We start from the raw sequence: 20,351 nt of genomic DNA on the forward strand, positions 1-20,351 counted from the left end.
TACTATGTTATACCGACTGTAGTCAAGTACTAAAGAATAATTAGGCCTGAACATAACATACTAATTATGTGCCTGTTAAAATGTTAGATTAATGTTTAATGTTTTAAGATTTGAGTGTCATAAGGACTAAATATCAATCAATTTATTTGTAATTTAAATATTCTGTTTTCTCATCATTATTGTTTCAAATTAATTAATCAAATTTAAGCATATCACCGGGCGGTTTAAAAATCATGTTCTGTGCCTGTTGCGGTTTATCTTTTGTCAATCTTAAGCTATGTCTACACTATCACTACATCTATCACTAAGTTTGACAAAAAAAGTGCGATGAGCCCAAATATGGTTGGTAGTGGTTTGCCTAAATATGGTAGTGATATGACATCATCTTGTCCATATATGGGCACATCACATTTTTTTGTAGACAGAACTTTATAATGATCTAGTTCAAATTTTTCCTAACATTGATATTTTTAATACTTACACATTAATACTTATACAGCATTTAATGTGATTTTAAATAACTTGAATAACTAAATCTGTTGAATTGTTAATGTTTAATGAATAGTTTTTTAATTATGTTAATATTTTTATTTTATTTCATTCCTGTATTGGTGTTTTGATACACTGTTGGGTCTTGAATAATTGAATACAATAATAGGATAGTAATACTGTAGTTATAAAACAGTCACTAGTCTGGTGTTTAAATCTATACAACACAGAGCTTGAGCTGATAGGGTTTGATTTCAGCCTCAAGAAGCAGTGGGTAGTGCACCAACATGTTGATAACTACTACAAGTAGTTTGTGTCAATATCTAAATTAAATTGTTTCATGACGTATATTTTAAATAGGGAAAATGTTACAAGTCAATCATTAACAGTGATGACTGTCATTTGCCTCAGATGGACATTGATAAAATGTTACAAGTCAATCATTAACAGTGATGACTGTCATTTGCCTCAGATGGACTTTGATAAAATGTTACAAGTCAATCATTAACATTGATGACTGTCCTTTGCCTCATTATTATTATTATTATAGAAAGAGTGTTAGGCGTATCGTGGTGCATCGAAAGTGATGAGTTCCAATTTAGGGTGCAACTAAATGATTATCTCCCTACCAGATGAAATGTTCTCAAGACCGTATGCTCCATTTACGATCCGTTAGGATTTATCGCTCCTGTCCTCATTGTTGCGAAGATGGTTCTGCAAAGTGTCTGTGCACAGAATCTCGATTGGGACGATCCTTTGGGTCCCGAAGAGCAGAGCAAATGGGAGAGATGGTGCGAAGACATAAAGAACTTAAATACACTAAGCATACCACGTTGTTATAAACCAACCAATTTTAAAGCAGTGACCGCAGAATGTCATCATTTTTCAGATGCAAGTGAAGCTGCGTACGGTCAATGCTCGTACTTGCGATTAATTGATAGAGATGGGAAGGCAGTTGTCTCCTTTTTGCTTGGCAAGGCCAGGGTAACTCCTGCTAATAAGAAGATTACGATACCTCGCCTTGAGTTGAATGCAGCAGTGGTATCAGCTCGAGTCAGTCATATCCTGAAGAATGAGATGGATGTTAAAGTACCAATAAAGGATTACTTTTGGACCGATAGTAAAGTTGTACTAGGGTACATACAGAATGTAGCTACACGGTATCAAATTTTTGTTGGTAATCGAGTGCAACAAATTCATGACCAAACTAATGTTGATGATTGGCACTACATCAATTCTTTAGATAACCCAAGTGATGAGGCAAGCCGAGGGCTGACAACTCTCAAATTACTCACAACTTCAAAGTGGATCAATGGACCGGATTTTCTGAAGCAGGATGGTGAATTAAAATGTTTGAGACAAAATGCCGTCGATGAGGAAGCAACAAAACTTGTTTCCACAGAATCTAAACGCTCGTTTGCTGTCACAGCTGTAATTACAAGTCAGAATGATGTGATTGGTAGAGTAATTAAGAAGTTCTCCAAATGGAAAATGGTAAAGATAGTGATTGCTCGACTTTTAAACCTTAAGACAAGATTAATGACTGCAGCAAAAATCAAACTTAAAACCAATGGCATCATGAACAAGTTATCTGGAGACTTCATACCGACTATTGACGATTTGCAGGTAGCAGAGACAATAATCATTCGTTCTGTACAATGTGAACATTACTTACCTGAATTTAATGTTTTGCAAAACTTTAAAGATGACTTACCGGACCGAGATGTGGCTAAAAGCAAGAAATTTGCACTCAAGAATTCCCGTTTGTGTAAATTACATCCAATTCTAGATGAATCTGGAATTCTGAGAGTTGGCGGTCGAATACATTATTCATCTATGCCTATGAAAATAAAACATCCTATAATCATACCAAAATACTCACCTTTAATGACTCCTCTTGTTGATCACCACCACAAGAAAGTAAACCATATGGGCAGAAGTGCCACGTTAAACAGTCTAAGACAAGGTGGTTTCTGGTTGATCGGCGCAGTATCCGCTGTCTCGCAATACTTACGGAAATGTGACATGTAGACGATCCAGAGGTCAACTAGGTGCCCAAAAAATGGCCGACTTACCTATGGATAGACTGTCGGAATCGCCTCCATTTACATATTGTGGAGTTGATTTATTTGGCCCATTTATTATCAAAGAGAGAAGGAGTCGAGTCAAGAGATATGGTGTATTATTTACTTGTATGGCGTCTAGGGCTATACACCTTGAATCAGTCAACTCACTAGAAACAAATTCATTCATAAACGCCTTGCGACGTTTCTTAAGCATAAGAGGTCCAGTTTACCAGATGCGATCGGACCAGGGAACAAATTTTGTTGGGGCGATCAACGAGTTCTCTAAAGTGCAAAACTTTCTACGTGACCGGCAATGCAGATGGATACTTAATGTTCCCTCAGCAAGTCACATGGGAGGCGTATGGGAGCGTCAAATAAGGACTGTGCGCAGTGCGTTGACACCGTTATTGAATAGCTGTGGAGATCATCTGTGTGATGAAACTTTTCGCACATTTTTGTGTGAGGTACAGAGTATTGTAAATTCCCGTCCATTAACTGTAAACAATCTTTCAGATCCTACAGCTCCAGAAGCACTCACACCGAATCACTTATTGACAATGAAGTCAAATATTCTGTTACCACCACCAGGCGAATTCCAGGCAAGTGATATATATTGCCGAAGGAGATGGCGGCGGGTCCAGTTTATGGCCAATCAGTTTTGGCATCGGTGGCGTAACGAGTATCTCACCACTCTTCAAACCAGACAAACATGGAACGTCACTAGAAGAAATTTTTGTGTAGGTGACATAGTTATCATCAAGGATGAAAATGCACCACGCAATGATTGGAAGCTTGGTCGAATTGTGGAAGTGATGAAGAGCAAGGATGATCTCGTAAGGAAGGTCAAACTTCGTCATCAGAGTGGTCATTACGAACGACCTATTCACAAGTTGATATTGTTAGTGGCTAGTGATTCTTCAAGTGGTCCAATCCCAGTCAGGGAGCCAACCGTTTGATGCGTACTGAGAAAATGGAATCAAGAACTTTGTTTATTTTTTTTATGAACGTTTTACTTGGATATGCATTAGAACTTTTGAGTATTTTGTAAACAATGAACTTTGTTTGTTGAGAAGAACTTATGTTATAATGTTTGAACAAGAACTTTTATGTATAATTTACAAGGACTTCAATGTTAATTTAATTACTTTACGTCCTTGAGGGAGCCATGTTACTGCAGAGTGCATGTATTTATTTTATATTACTTTAGTTCCTATTATTCTAGAAGTTTCTGCCCTATGAATATTCATTTATTCTGTTACTTTCTTATTTGCATTCTCATTTACATATTATTTGCCAAGTGTGCACAGTGTGCTGTTTCTCCTTTGTTTCCTTTTGTCCTGATTTCTTTTGTTCTGCTCAGTTGTTGTTTGCCTGTGCAAGGGTACAGGTCTGTGCAAGTGCATAAGCAGCCATTATTTTTCTTTTACCAGCTCTAGCTCTACAGTTTTATTATTTACACTTTATTTCTATTGGATATTTCTGGGATTACTTTGCAAATGTTGACATTATTGTGGATGGTGCATATTAAAGGAAGTACTTTAAACATCAATTTTTACTCTTTTAATTTCTGTATGTTGTGAGAGCTGCGTACATTTAAAACAAAGAATCAACAGCAGCTGACCTAATTGGTAGATCCAATTAAACATGTCATAAGCTATGATTTGATAACAAACTTGACATATTTATGTAATTTATATTTTTTAGATATTTTTACATAATACATTATGACGTCATTAAATTGTTCAAATTTGTGGGCACCCTTCTAGAATTGTTAGTTAGGTCCTAAAGAAGGTTTCTGCCAAGTTTGGTGCTTTTGTCACGAAGTGCACAAAAAAAGTGCTAAGCGCCTAAATTGTCATCGCCTTTTTAGAAAACGCATGGACAATGGAAATTAACAATGTACTGTTCACTAATTTAATTAAAATCGCCGCCTAAAAATCCTACCTAGGCTAGGCCTAGTAGGAGACGACACATTAGTTAGTGGTTAGCCTAATTTAGCCGGACGAGACGACATTGTGCACCGAATAGACATCGGAGTGGAGTCTAGTTTCGGCGGCCTAGGCTTACGCTAAATTATTTACTCCTACCTTGGCTTAGCAAATTATAAATACGCCGACGTAAACATAAACAAATATATGCAAAATCAATATATTCCATGTTAAGATTTAACATAGGCTAGTCCTAGGCCCAATTATTACGACATGTGACTGTGTAAAGAAAATGGCCCTAGTATTCTGTAGCTAACCCCGACCATAATTAATTTTGAGTGAAAAAAACATGTGCTACGTATAGGTACTGTTAATTTGGAGAGAGAGAGTATCGCGTTTGATGTCATGAGACACAAAATCTTTGTCGCGTTTTCCAGTCCTGCCATAATATGAAAAAAAAAAATTCTAGGTCTGTGCGCGATCGACGTTCCGATAACTATATTTAGAATGTTAACGATCTTTTGTTGTTGGCATCGTTTCTGGTTCGACTGGACGTTTTATTTTTAGAAGTTTGCCTAAGCCTATTTACTACTACTAGTTCATTGTGGTTCACCGTGTGGTGCCATCATGCCTCTACCGTGGGAAATTTCAATTTATTTATATATTCGCCATCAGTCGAGTAGATAAAAAAACATTTAAACGATTAATAATATTTATTAATAAATGCTTCCGAGTAATTTACAACTTGGTCCTCCGTCAGTCAAAATTGACTCATTAATTTTGCACACCTTGTTACCTCACAAAAAACATTGTAGGGTTGTCTATGAAATGCATTTTTCCGACCTTATTATGAAATGCGTGGGTTTGGCGCTGACCACCACTCATGACATGCTTGAGCTGATAGGGTTTGATTTCAGCCTCAAGAAGCAGTGGGTAGTGCACCAACATGTTGATAACTACTACAAGTAGTTTGTGTCAATATCTAAATTAAATTGTTTCATGACGTATATTTTAAATAGGGAAAATGTTACAAGTCAATCATTAACAGTGATGACTGTCATTTGCCTCAGATGGACATTGATAAAATGTTACAAGTCAATCATTAACATTGATGACTGTCCTTTGCCTCAGATGGACATTGATGTTCTTATTCAATGGAGTAACATGGCAAATTAATTTTCAAATTATTTCTATATCACATGCTAAACATCTCATCACATATTTTTATCAGTTGAATGGTTGTATCTTTGAGAAAACACAAACTGATCAACCAATTGTTTATTCGTACTGTTTATTATTTTTCTATGAGTTGCTGACCATAAAAGTTGAGGGTGGGTTTCTATTTTCAGGTGCCTATTTCAAGATTAGTAATAGTAACCCACTACTCTAATAGTAACCCCTTCTAATAGTAACCCACCCTAAAAAACAATCAAAGAATAATAACACAGGGTTACAATTAGAAGATTTACGGTATTCAAATCCGGTATTAGCCAATCAAATTGTCTAAGCAAATTGTACTGAAAGACTATAATGTACTCAACTAGAATTTAATTCGTCACTTTGACGAATTATAGGTGATCATTTTTATCATTTTATTGACATTAATATTTTTTAAACATGCATGTACGTTAACATACAATCGGAAAATGTTGATGTATGCCATCCTATAATACGCTATAGGCTAGTGCTGAGTTGTGCCTATTATATGCCATATACATTATGTACAGTATATACTGTATATCTATATACAGTGTAGCATTAATGAAATTACGGACACGCATCATGTTCTAATTTTTTGGCACTGATGACATTATCAAAATAAACTTGTGGATAACAATATCGAAAGATAATAAATTGAGTATGAAAATATAACAATTGGAAGAAAATTTAGCACGTAGAAGCGCGGTACGCGGTCCTTAAAATTTGTATAACTTTGATGAAAAAATTGCTTTTTAACTTCAACCGGCCATATGATAACGTCACAAGATTCGATAGGCTGCATTTTTATATGAATTAGTATCAACATTTAACCAGCTCTCATTATAAGTTATAATTGTCAAGGTCAACTTTAATTCAGAAGAGCTGTAAGGTATTCAAATATACGTTGTAGGTGAAATTACGTAACCACAGTTTTTCAAATTTTAAGACGTGATGACGTCATCAAAATAAAAATATTGGCAACTCATGAGTAACATAATTGGTTGAGGTAGAATATTTTAAAAATTACAAGAAAATCGATCACAGATAAGCGAGTTGCGCTCTGTTTAATATGGTGGTCTATGACAAAAGGGGAAAAAACCCTATTTTAAAAATTCATGTGGCCAAATGACTACTTCATACCATTTTGTACGTCTAATGTGTATATACATTTATATCTACAACTCATTGGCTTCCATAATAAATTAAAAAAATTGAGGGTCACCTTCCATTCTGAAGAGTTATATTCATTTTAAAAAGGCCTTATTTTTCCCCATTTTCAGCACTTTTGTACAATTAATGTGCGCATTTTGTCATTTTTAACGTGCTCGTATAGCACTATTTTAAGTCGAAATTTTCTCAAATTTGGTGAATGTACTATGGAAGATGAGTAGAATGCAATTTGTACAAAAAATTGTTATTTTTTACGCTTTCTATGTACGCACGCGCAAAAACGTGTTTTTGCGCAGTAATTTTTTAAAACACGCAAATGGCCTAATTCATGCTCTAAATTGATCAAAACCTAATTTTGAGCATTTTAAATTTTTAACGCGCGATTTCACGCGCATGAGCCTAAGTGCGCGTGCGTTTTTATTTGCTAATATTTTTACCCTTGACCTGAAGTTTACGTGTAGTGAATTTCATTATTATGTGATAATGAATTATGGAGATATGATTGATAATGTGATTTCACAAAATGGCGTATACATGACGTCACGGATGAGTGATCACGCTGAAAAGCTTATTAGGACTAAGTTAAAGTATTTGAAAGACATTCTGAAATTTTAGTAGTCATTGACATTAAACTTTTTGAGATATTTGTTACACAAAATCTGTACAGAAAGAAATTGCGAAGAAACATTTTTTTTATATATAAAAACAATTTCTCACTAGAATTTAATTCGTCACTTTGACGAATTATAGGTGATCATTTTTATCATTTTAATGAAATTAACATTTTTTAAACATGCACGTACGTTAACATACCATCGTAAAAAGTTGATGTACGCCATCCTATGACATGATGCATATACACTTATAGCGCTGAGTTGTACCTATTATGTGTCATATACAATATGTACAGTATATACTGTATATCTATATACAGTGTAGCATAGGTGAAATTATGGGACCCACATCGTGTTCTAACTTTTTGGTATGATGGAATTATCAAAATAAACTCGAAGATGACAATTTCGAAAGATAATGAATTGAGCAAATAAATATAAGGATTGGAAGAGAATTTGACACGTAGAAGCGCAATGCGCGCTCTTTGAAATTTGATTAACTACGACTAACAAAATTTAAAAACTACTTTTTAACTTCAACTGGCCATATGATAACATCACAACATCCGATAGGCTTAATTTTTATATGAATTCATATCTACATTTCATCAGCTTTCATAATAAGTTATAATCTTCAAGGTTACCTTTAATTCTGAAGAGCTGTAAGATATTCAAATGTATGGTGTAGCTGAAATTACACGACCTAGTTTATTCAAGTTTTTACGCGTGATAACGTCATCAAAATAAAAATGTTGACAACTCATGAGAAAGATAATTAATTGAGCAAGCACATACTAAAATTTGTACGAAAATCGGGCTCAAATAACGGAGATGCGCTCTATTGAATGTGATAATCCACACAAAAAGATAAAAATTACTAATTTTTTAATTCAAGTGGCCATTTGATGACGTCATACCATTTTGTACGTCTAATATGTATATATATTTATATCTACAACTTATTGGCTTCCATAATAAGTTAAAAAAATTGGGGGTCACCTGCCATTCTGAAGAGTTATATTCATTTTAAAAAGGCCTTATTTTTTACCATTTTTAGCACTTTTGTACAATTAATGTGCGCATTTTGTCATTTTTAACGTGCTCGTATAGCACTATTTTAAGTTGAAATGGACTCAAATTTGGTGGATGTACCAAGGAAGATGAGTAGAATCCAGTTTGTACAAAAAAATTGTATTTTTAACGCTTTCTATGTACGCACGCGCAAAAACATGTTTTTGCGCAGTAATTTTTTAAAACACGCAAATGGCCTAATTCATGCTCTAAATTGATTAAAACTTAATTTTGAGCTTTTTAAAATTTTAACGCGCGATTTCACGCACATGACCTTGAAACGCGTAATTTTTTATTTGCTAATATTTTTTACCTTGACCTGAAGTTTACGTGTAGTGAATTTCATTTATATGTGATAATGAATTATGGAGATATGATTGACAATGTGATTTCACAAAATGGCGTATACGTGACGTCACGGATGAGTGATCACGCTGAAAAGCTTATTATGTCTAAGTTAAAGTATTTGAAAGACATTGTGTAATTTTTGTGATCATTGCCATTCAACTTTTTGAGATATTTGTTACACAAAAAGTGTACAGAAAGAAAAAAAATAAAAAAAAAAATAAATAAAGATTTCATACAATAACAATAGGTGATCATTTTATTCTAAATGATCACCTAACTAGAATTTAATTCGTCACTTTGACGAATTATAGGTGATCATTTTTATCATTTTACTGAAATTCATTTTTTTTTAAACATGCACGTACGTTAACATACGATCAGAAAATGTTGATGTATACCATCCTATTATACGCTTATAGTGCTGAGTTGTGCCTATTATATGCCATATACAATATGTACAGTATATACTGTATATCTATATACAGTGTAGCATAGGTGAAATCACGGGACACATATCATGTTCTAATTTTTTTCGTATGATGGAATTATCAAAATCAATTCGAAAATGGCGATTTCGAAAGATTATGAATTGAGCAAATAAATATAAGAATTGGAAGAGAATCTGGCACGTAGAAGCGCTGTGTGCGCTCTTTGAAATTTGTATAACTTTGACGAAAAAGATGAAAAAACTACTTTTTAACTTCATCTGGCCATATGTTAACGTCACAACATCCGATAGGCTTGATTTTTATATGAATTCATATCTACATTTCATTAGCTTTCATAATAAATTATAATAATCAAGGTAACCTTCAATTCTGAAGAGCTATAAGATATTTAAATTCACGGCGAAGTTGAAATTACACGATCTACGTTATTCAAGGTTTTACGCGTGATGACGTTATCAAAATGAAAATAGTGGCAAGTCATGAGAAAGCCAATTAATTGAGAAATCACATACTAAAATTTGAGCAAAAATCAGGAACAAAATAACAGAGATGCGTTCTATTGAATGTGATAATTATATGACGAAAGAGAAAAAAACTTAATTTTAAATTCAAGTGGCCATTTGATGATGTCACAACATTTTGTACGTCAAATGTGTACACGAATTCATATCTACAACTCAATGGCTTCCCGAATAAGATAAAAAAATTGGGGGTCATCTTGCATTCTGAAGAGTTATTTTCATTTTAAAAAAGACCTATTTTTCACCATTTTCAGAACTTTTGTGAAATTAATGTGCGCATTTTGTCATTTTTAATGTGCTTGTATAGCGTTATTTTAAGTCGGAATGGACTCAAAATCGGTGAATGTACTAAGGATCTTGAGTAGAATGTGATGTATACATCAAATTTTATTTTTTATGCTTTTTAAAATTTGTGTGCGCAAAAACGTGTTTTTGCGCAGTAATTTTTTGAAACAAGCAAATGGCCTAATTCATGCTCTAATTTGATCAAAACTCAATTTTGAGCTTTTTAAATTTTTAACGCGTGATTTCACGCGCATGACCTTGAAACACGCAAGTTTTTATTTGCTTATATTTTTACCCTTGGCATGAAGTTTACGTGTAGTGAATTTCATTGATATGTGATAATGAATTATGGAGATATGGTTGATAGTGTGATTTCACAAAATCGCGTATTATTGACGTCACGGTTGAGTGATCACACTGAAAAGCTTATTATGGTTAAGTTAAAGTATTTGAGAGACATTGTACAATTTTTGTGATCATTGCTATTCAACTTTTTGAGATAATTGTTACACAAAAGTGTACAGAAAGAATAATAACAAAAACAACAATAAAGATTTTGTACAATAACAATAGGTGATCATTTTATTCTAAATGATCACCTAACTAGAATTTAATTCGTCACTTTGACGAATTATAGGTGATCATTTTTATCATTTTAATGAAATTAACATTTTTTAAACATGCACGTACGTTAACATACCATCGTAAAAAGTTGATGTACGCCATCCTATGACATGATGCATATACACTTATAGCGCTGAGTTGTACCTATTATGTGTCATATACAATATGTACAGTATATACTGTATATCTATATACAGTGTAGCATAGGTGAAATTATGGGACCCACATCGTGTTCTAATTTTTTGGTATGATGGAATTATCAAAATAAACTCGAAGATGACAATTTCGAAAGATAATGAATTGAGCAAATAAATATAAGGATTGGAAAAGAATTTGACACGTAGAAGCGCAATGCGCGCTCTTTGAAATTTGATTAACTACGACTAACAAAATTTAAAAACTACTTTTTAACTTCAACTGGCCATATGATAACATCAAAACATCCGATAGGCTTAATTTTTATATGAATTCATATCTACATTTCATCAGCTTTCATAATAAGTTATAATCTTCAAGGTTACCTTTAATTCTGAAGAGCTGTAAGATATTCAAATGTATGGTGTAGCTGAAATTACACGACCTAGTTTATTCAAGTTTTTACGCGTGATAACGTCATCAAAATAAAAATGTTGACAACTCATAAGAAAGATAATTAATTGAGCAAGCACATACTAAATTTTGTGCGAAAATCGGGCTCAAATAACGGAGATGTGCTCTATTGAATGTGATAACCCACACAAAAAGATAAAAATTACTAATTTTTAAATTCAAGTGGCCATTTGATGACGTCATATCATTTTGTACGTCTAATATGTATATATATTTATATCTACAACTTATTGGCTTCCATAATAAGTTTAAAAAATTGGGGGTCACCTGCCATTCTGAAGAGTTATATTCTTTTTAAAAAGGCCTTAATTTTTACCATTTTTAGCACTTCTGTACAATTAATGTGCACATTTTGTCATTTTTAACGTGCTCGTATAGCGTTATTTGAAGTCGGAATGGACTCAAAGTCGGAGAATGTACTAAGGATTGTGAGTAGAATGTGATGTATACATCAAATTTTATTTTTTACCCTTTTTTGAAATCGCGTGCGCAAAAATGTGTTTTTGCGCAGTAATTTTTTGAAACACGCAAATGGCCTATTTCATGCTCTAAATTGATCAAAACTTAATTTTGAGCTTTTTAAAATTTGAACGCGCGATTTCAAGCGCATGACCTTGAAACGCGCAAGTTTTTATTTGCTTATATTTTTTACCTTGACCTGAAGTTTACGTGTAGTGAATTTCATTAATATGTGATAATGAATTATGGAGATATGATTGATAATGTGATTTCACAAAATGGCGTATACGTGACGTCACGGATGAGTGATCACGCTGAAAAGCTTATTATGGCTAAGTTAAAGTACTTAAAATACAATGTGAAATTTTGGTAATCATTGACATTAAACTTTTTGAGATATTTGTTACACAAATTTGTACAGAGAGAAATAAATAATAGGAATAAAGATTTCATACAATAACAATAGGTGATCATTTTATTCTAAATGATCACCTAACTAGAATTTAATTCGTCACTTTGACGAATTATAGGTGATCATTTTTATCATTTTAATGAAATTAACATTTTTTAAACATGCACATACGTTAACATACGATCGTAAAAAGCTGATGTACGCCATCCTATGACATGATGCATATACACTTATAGTGCTGAGTTGTACCTCTTATGTGTCATATACAATATGTACAGTATATACTGTATATCTATATACAGTGTAGCATAGGTGAAATTATAGAACCCACATCGTGTTCAAATTTGTTGGTATGATGGAATTATCAAAATAAACTCGAAGATGACAATTTCGAAAGATAATGAATTGAGCAAATAAATATAAGGATTGGAAGAGAATTTGATACGTAGAAGCGCAATGCGCGCTCATTGAAATTTGTATAACTTCGACTAAAGAAATCTAAAAACTACGTTTTAACTTCAACTGGCCATATGATAACATCACAACATCCGATAGGCTTAATTTTTATATGAATTCATATCTACATTTCAACAGCTTTCATAATAAGTTATAATCTTCAAGGTCACCTTTAATTCTGAAGAGCTATTAGATATTCAAATGCATGGTGTAGCTAAAATTACACGACCTAGGTTATTCAAGTTTTTACGCGTGATGACGTCATAAAAATAAAAATGTTTACAACCCATGAGAAAGATAATCAATTCAGCAAGCACATTCTAAAATGTTTGCGAAAATCGGGCTCAAATAACGGAGATGCGCTCTATTGAATGTGATAACCCACACAAAAAGATAAAAATTACTAATTTTTAAATTCAAGTGGCCATTTGATGACGTCATACCATTTTGTACGTCTAATGTGTATATGAATATGTATCTACAACCCAATGGCTTCCCGAATAAGTTAAAACAATTAGGGGTCACCTGTCATTCTGAAGATTTATATTCATTTTAAAAAGGCCTTTTTTTTCACCATTTTCAGCACTTTGATGCAATTAATTTGCGCATTTTGTCATTTTTAACCTGCTCGTATAGCGTTATTTTAAGTTGGAACTGACTCAAATTTGGTGAATGTACTAAGGCTGGTGAGTAGAATGCGATTTGTATAAAAAAATTGCATTTTTTACGCTTTGTAAGTATCGCGCGCGCAAAATATTTTTTTGCGCAGTAATTTTTTGAAACGCGCAAATGGCCTAATTCATGCTCTAAATTGATCAAAACTTAATTTTGAGCTTTTTAAATTTTTAACGCGCGATTTCACGCGCATGACCCTACGTGTGCGCGTGTTTTTATTTGCTAATATTTTTACCCTTGACCTGAAGTTTACGTGTAGTGAATTTCATTAATATGTGATAATGAATTATGGAGATATGATTGATAATGTGATTTCACAAAATGGCGTATAAATGACGTCACGGATGAGTGATCACGCTGGAAAGCTTATTAGGATTAAGTTATATCATTTGAAAGATATTCTGAAATTTTGGTAATCATTGACATTAAACTTTTTGAGATAAATGTTACACAAAATAGTGTACAGAAACAATAAAAAGAAAAATAAAGATTTGATACAATAACAATAGGTGATCATTTTATTCTAAATGATCACCTAATTATATTGACAAACCATCTAACATACAGCTAAGATAAGATATAAACACACAATATACCTTTTAACACTAAAAAACGCTCAAGAAATGAAAAAATTATGTTGAGAAAAAAATATGATGCTTTTAACAATCAGTGTGAATGTTAACTGCAAATATGCAACCAGAGAACACTTATAGCAGATCTTAAAAACAAATTAGTATTGATTAATTGTTTGATTGATTAATTATTGTCAAGTAATTTAACGTTGTATTATCAAATTCATTACAAAACAAATTGATGTATACCTGGTTCTGGAGGTTGACAGCATTGTTGCTATTCATGAAATGACAAATTTCTTCAGTAGTTTTTTCCCCTGCAATCTATGAAATAAAACAGATAGATCAATATGCATTCAGTTGCAATATGCATTCAGTTGCATTTTTCATTAAAATACATATACTATAGTAAACATAGACAATAACATACATTCCATGTTGTATTAAATTACAGCCACTATATTATAATATTATCATTATAATAATATTAGATTGCCCAAATAAATTAGTTTTTTTCTGCTTGTCTTAAATTTTGTATTTACATTAATTTTGTAGACATATTTTTATAGAAAAATTTTGATAAAATTTTTATTTATTTATTTTTTATATTTATTTTTGTATGAGGGATCTATAGCTGACTCATTTTATTTACAGCGAAGTATTTTGCTTAAGCTGCCCCTGCCCAGCATTTTTCATCTTTAATATATTTTATTGCATGTTCTGTATTGATGTCATGCTGGTCAAATAATTAAAGCAAAACAATCACATCAAATGAGCCAACAGCATAGAAGCACTACAGTGATTATTTTGATCCATTGTAATACTGTAATTTGTTGTCTCCATTTAATTTATTTAGTTACTTGTTTTAGTTCTCTTTTGATTCCAGATCATAAGCTAATAGAACAATTTATTAAGTTGTTAATGTGATAGCATTGCTATAATTGTTGCTGGTTAAATGCTATTATCCTAAAACAGTGTAAACTTGCCTACCTCAAGACCATTTTCTGCACAAAGATCAACCAGCCATTCATGGAGATCCATTGTATTGCTAAACTGAAAGAAAATACAAAAACAATGTATAATGCTTGTTTAAGTTATAAAAAAAAAACAATTTTTCAATTCAAATAAAAATATTTTATATTAAAGTAAACTGCATTAATAAATACACAGCTTCTTTTCACAGACATTAAAACATGATGATAATATTATGAGTTATTTGAATACTAGTGGTAGATACTTAATGATAAAAAGAAACTTGTGTGACAGCTCATCACAATGGCAAAGAATGAAGCAATCATTGGGATCATCTGAAGATTATGGCTTTAAACTCAACCTAAATACTATCCCTTCCTCTAATGTTGACAGCTCATCACAATGGCAAAGAATGAAGCAATCATTGGGATCATTTGCAGATTGTGGCTTTAAACTCAACCTAAATACTATCCCTTCCTCTAATGTTGACAACTCATCACAATGGCAAAGAATGAAGCAATCATTGGGATCATCTGTAGATTGTGGCTTTAAACTCAACCTAAATACTATCCCTTCCTCTTATTTTGACAATAATCAATATAAATACAGTACTAGGACTGAACAGAACTGAAGACTGAACTCATCAATGATGTTGAGTAAATCCAATGTCTGATCTATCAACACTTTCCTCAACCAATGCCTCCTCTATCAAATAATAATATATTAATTCTAGATCTACAAGTAGGTAATGCTGAAATACAAGCAAATCTAAAATATATAATGCTTTTTCTATATTAATAGTTGAATGCAAATGTACAAAAGACACTTTTATCTGATAACCAGGGCAATTCAATATATTCTGTAAAATTTACACCATAGGTTGTCTTTGTTTTTATCATTTAGTTGATTAGAACTACAAACCAACATGAATTACCATTTTAGGTAAAGCAAACAAGGTGTATCAAGGTACCTTATGTAAAAACAATGATTGGTTAAGGTCTTGTGTACAATGTATTTTGAGTTGGAATTATTAAAAAATACTCAAACACTGAATAAGATGATGTTCATACAAGGTATTAATAAAATAAAAATGTTTGATTAAAATCATGTCATTATCATACAGTACATGGCTTGGAAGGTATACAATCTACAACTTAAGTCAAGAAATTGCATCATCGGTTTAACATTAGTTGAGTTTATCAGATTTGTTTTTACATTTTCAATAGATTGGTTTGGGATGCTATTTTATCATTTTGTAGTTTAATACAGAGAGGCACTGTGAGGATCAAGGGCTAGTTTTGGCAATGATGTAAATGTAAATTAGCCCATGTAAAGGGGTTTGGAACTATGGAATCTCTATCTGTCCAGAAATTGCACTATTATTCCAAACATTTTACTATTACTGTTTTTATTCAGAGGATTCAAAACAGCTCTAGACCACCAGCCAATATCATGTAACAAGTACAGCTGAACTCTGGGATTCCCAGCGCAACGCATACTGTCTCATGTACAGTTAAAAACGGGTGCAAGGAAATAAAGTACAATGCGATCCAACGTAGGTTTCTTTAAAAAAAATAACCGTTTTATGTGTTTCAAAAAATACGCAACGGCGCAACTGTAAAGAGTTCACATCAACTCAGCCCAACCTTGGTTGAGGATGAGTTGAGGTACTAGCCTACTAAAATGGTGACATTTTCCCCATAGGCCTATTAAAAGCAATTAAAAGTAAAAGCGTCACAACAGGGCGCTTCAAGGTGCTTGTCCAAGGCCGTCGACAGGACATGTGGCAAAGCGAACTTTGTTAAACGACGCCCAAGATGGCTGGAAATGGTACTCTCATATGTACAGTAGCATGCTACCAATGAGCAAAACTATCATACTTTTTCCCTCCAATAAACACATGTGACTAATTGCAGGACGATATAACATTTTGTTGCCGATTTCATTCACTCAGTATTTAGTTTTTATTGCGTAGCATTCAAGTTCATTGCGAACGTACATCTAGGGGAAGCCCTGAAAAAAGCCCAAAATTTAATCCTTATTATATAGCTCAATATTTATTTACATCAATTTGTTGAAGAAATTAAATATATAAATATAAATAGGTATTGACAGTTGGGTGGGTGGTCTAGAAAAAAAATAGGTTGCTATAATGTATACTACAGTACACAGTTACCACAGTTAGTATACTATACTATTATTAACATATCCTTTATGATGATGATCTGTAGTTAAGCACGGCCTTCCATTTTTGACGTATATACACTTTTATTTATGCTTACTGACTGTCAGCTAAACAATAGGTAGGCCTAGGTTGTATAGCGGTGTCCTTTGTATGAATCGTTACGAATGGGATGCGGAGGGTGCGCCACTGCATTCTTACTTTGCTTGATAATAATAATAAATACACTAAGTCGGAAAACGACCTAACAAAAAATGATTTTTCAATAGACTGGTTTAAGATATTATTTTGTAGTTTAATACAGAGAGGCACTGTGGGGATCAAGGGCTAGTTTTGGCAATGATTTACTGGAAAATGTAAATTAGCCCACATACATGGTTCAGGCTAATGCTGGAAAATTTTAGGAATTATGGAATCTCTATGTGTCTGGAAATTGCACTATTATTCCAAACATTTTACTAATACTGTTTTTATTCAGCTCTAGACCACCAGCCAATGTCAAGTAACAAGTACTGTGGAACTCTGGGATTCCCTTTAAACTGCTTACTTACTTTATAAGTCAAGAAATTTCATTGCAAAATGAATTAAATCTCGGCATTTTTTAAATAGAATCGGTTGCCGTTCCAAAAAATGTTTAATATGACAATTTTACATTTGACTCATACATTTTCGTTCAATTATTTAGAATTTCCTTTCAAAATATAATTTCTTCGTAAATCTGTATGCATGGTGACTAGATAAAAAACAATAAAGCCTAGAGATTGCACAGATTTTAGGCTCTGACATTCCTAATTAGGGGTGAAAGCAATTGCCCCTCCTATACTCTTAAGGCCCATTTACACTAGGGCGATAACAATAAATAGATACAACAGTTTTCGTTCTAGAACTATAGGATAATCATTTATGCTGTATCTGATAAAAAAAAGTATTTTTAAAAATCTAATCAAATGACATCATGATCAATAAAAACAATAAAATCATTGTATTGTCCCGATATTATTGCTCTTACTATTAAATCATGACGTCATTTGATTGGACGTGTGGAAATATTATTTTCATTAGAGGCAGCATAGATGATAATCCAGTTCTAGGATGAAAACTTTTTAAAATTCTTTTCTTTTTGAAAATGAAAAATGCATATTTATCTTTTTATTGTCAATCGTTATTGCCCTTGTGTAAATGGGCCTTTAACCCCTTCCCACAATTGTGTCATTTTTACATTTACAAAAATTGTTTGCTGCACTCAGATCCAAACAGTATTTCGGTGTTTATTTTCATTCATTTTATTTATCAGATTTGTAAATAAATTGATCTGAAAATAGTTAGGGTAGTATTTGTTGCTTTAATATGAACTACAATGCAAACTTACAAATTACAGACTCAACTTGAAATCTTGATAACTATACTGACTTTACCAATCAACTCAAAATTCAACCAATTTGTAGCACCAACTGCCTACCACTCCTTACAGTCTATTTCAATTTGTAGCACCAACTGCCTACCACTCCATACAGTCTATTTTCATATTTAGTGTTCATTCACATAATATGCTTATTGAATTTAGCTATGATGTCACAACAACTTTTGCACGGTTTATGCACTTCTTTCTGTTGATGTACAATTCACAATACTCTGTGGAATTTCCTTTAGAATTCCGTTATTAAATTTCTATAAAACCCCTAAAAAGTACTAGAGGGAAACAGTTTTTATTAGTAAATAATTGCTATTTTAGGCAAAAAAAATAAATAGTATTTTAATTTAATTATACTACACATTTTAGGAAAATTCTCGGTATGGTAACTACAGGACTGCAAGTTAAGACAGAAAAAATAATAAAACATTTAACACATTAGATCTAGTATACCAATTGATTTCTGTAGGTCTGTTGGTATACTAGATCTAACCTGTTACCTGTTTAAAAAACTGACAGACCAACAGGAATAAATTATATATAAATTAAATTAAATTATTATAGTATAGGCCTAACTTTACATTGACTAAGAAGTATACAATTTTATCAGGCTATCAAACATGATATGTTAAAGGAAATAGAGTTAAACTATATTAAAGTGTTCTCCTAAATCTACATACTGTTGATCATTTTCTCTTTTAGGCTTTATGTTGTTTTTTTCTATGCTGGTATTAACAACAGTTGTTTCTATTAGCTAGCACTGTCTGAATTTAATAAAACTGTCAATCATGAGCAAAACTAACACAAAATGTAAGTTTAACGTTAAATCTTTAAACATAGACATATCCTGTTGTAACAACCCATTTAATTTTCTTCTCTTGTATCCAAACATTTCAATTCTCAACCAGCTTATTTCAGCTTCCTTCTTCCTTAAAACTCTTACTCTTAATAATCAAAATTATAAAATAATAAAATAAAATTTATAAAATGTATCTATAAAACCAGCAATATACTGTATTTCTTACTGTACTTACATAACATCTACATTGCAAACTTACATATTATTGGCTAAACTGGAATAATCTGGTAATTCACAATAACTGGACTGACTTTCTAGTTGTCTGAAATCAATCAATTCATAGCACCAACTGTCTACTCTTTAGAGTATATTTCTATTATATAGTATTCACAATGAATAGTACCTAACTTTGATATTACAAAAACGTGTCCACGGTCTATGCACTTATTAAATATAGAAGCACAATACACAAGTATTCTATTGAATTTCACTTTAGAATTCTATACAATTCATTTACAAAACTCCTACACATGATTTCCTTTGGAATTGTAATACAAAACACAAGAAGTTGTTAAGTGTAGTATATAGACATAATATGATTCATACAAGTATCATTAAAACAAGTTTCAATAGAAAATCATTGCTATACTGTAAGGCCTATAGCAAAAACATACCGTACTATGTTGTCTGACATTTCGGTGGTTGGCGCACTTTTATGAGAAGTCTTCTTCAATGCTTTGCTATTTCTGCCTTTGGTGGCAAGGTAACAACCACAAGAGGCACTGCTGCCCAGTTATGAACCTGCAAAATAAAATAGATTACAGTAATGGCAGCTGTCTATGGAAATTAATGTTATTATGGCTTGGCACTAATGCAATTTATTAGTATGCAAATAATGAATGTTTGAGTTGTGGTGAGAAATGAATCATGAATTGAGATATTGACTATTGTTAAAATAAGGTTGAACATTAATTCACGACAAGCACTTGAACGACACGGACGTGTTTTTAATCGTGCTCCTCAGTGTGTTAGGAATTCA

General features: G+C 32.4%; 1 protein-coding gene across 1 annotated transcript; it reads left to right on the top strand.

Moving 5' to 3' along the window:
* The first annotated feature begins 2,551 nt into the window (after positions 1–2,551).
* Positions 2,552–3,511, top strand: LOC144835446 (uncharacterized). The gene has a single exon (XM_078690531.1). It carries the CDS (start codon positions 2,552–2,554, stop codon positions 3,509–3,511), a length of 960 nt encoding a protein of 319 aa, XP_078546657.1.
* The last annotated feature ends 16,840 nt before the right edge of the window (positions 3,512–20,351 follow it).

The sequence above is a fragment of the Antedon bifida genome, chromosome 2 (genome assembly GCF_963402885.1).
Source record: "Antedon bifida chromosome 2, ecAntBifi1.1, whole genome shotgun sequence".
Lineage (NCBI taxonomy): Eukaryota > Metazoa > Echinodermata > Crinoidea > Comatulida > Antedonidae > Antedon > Antedon bifida.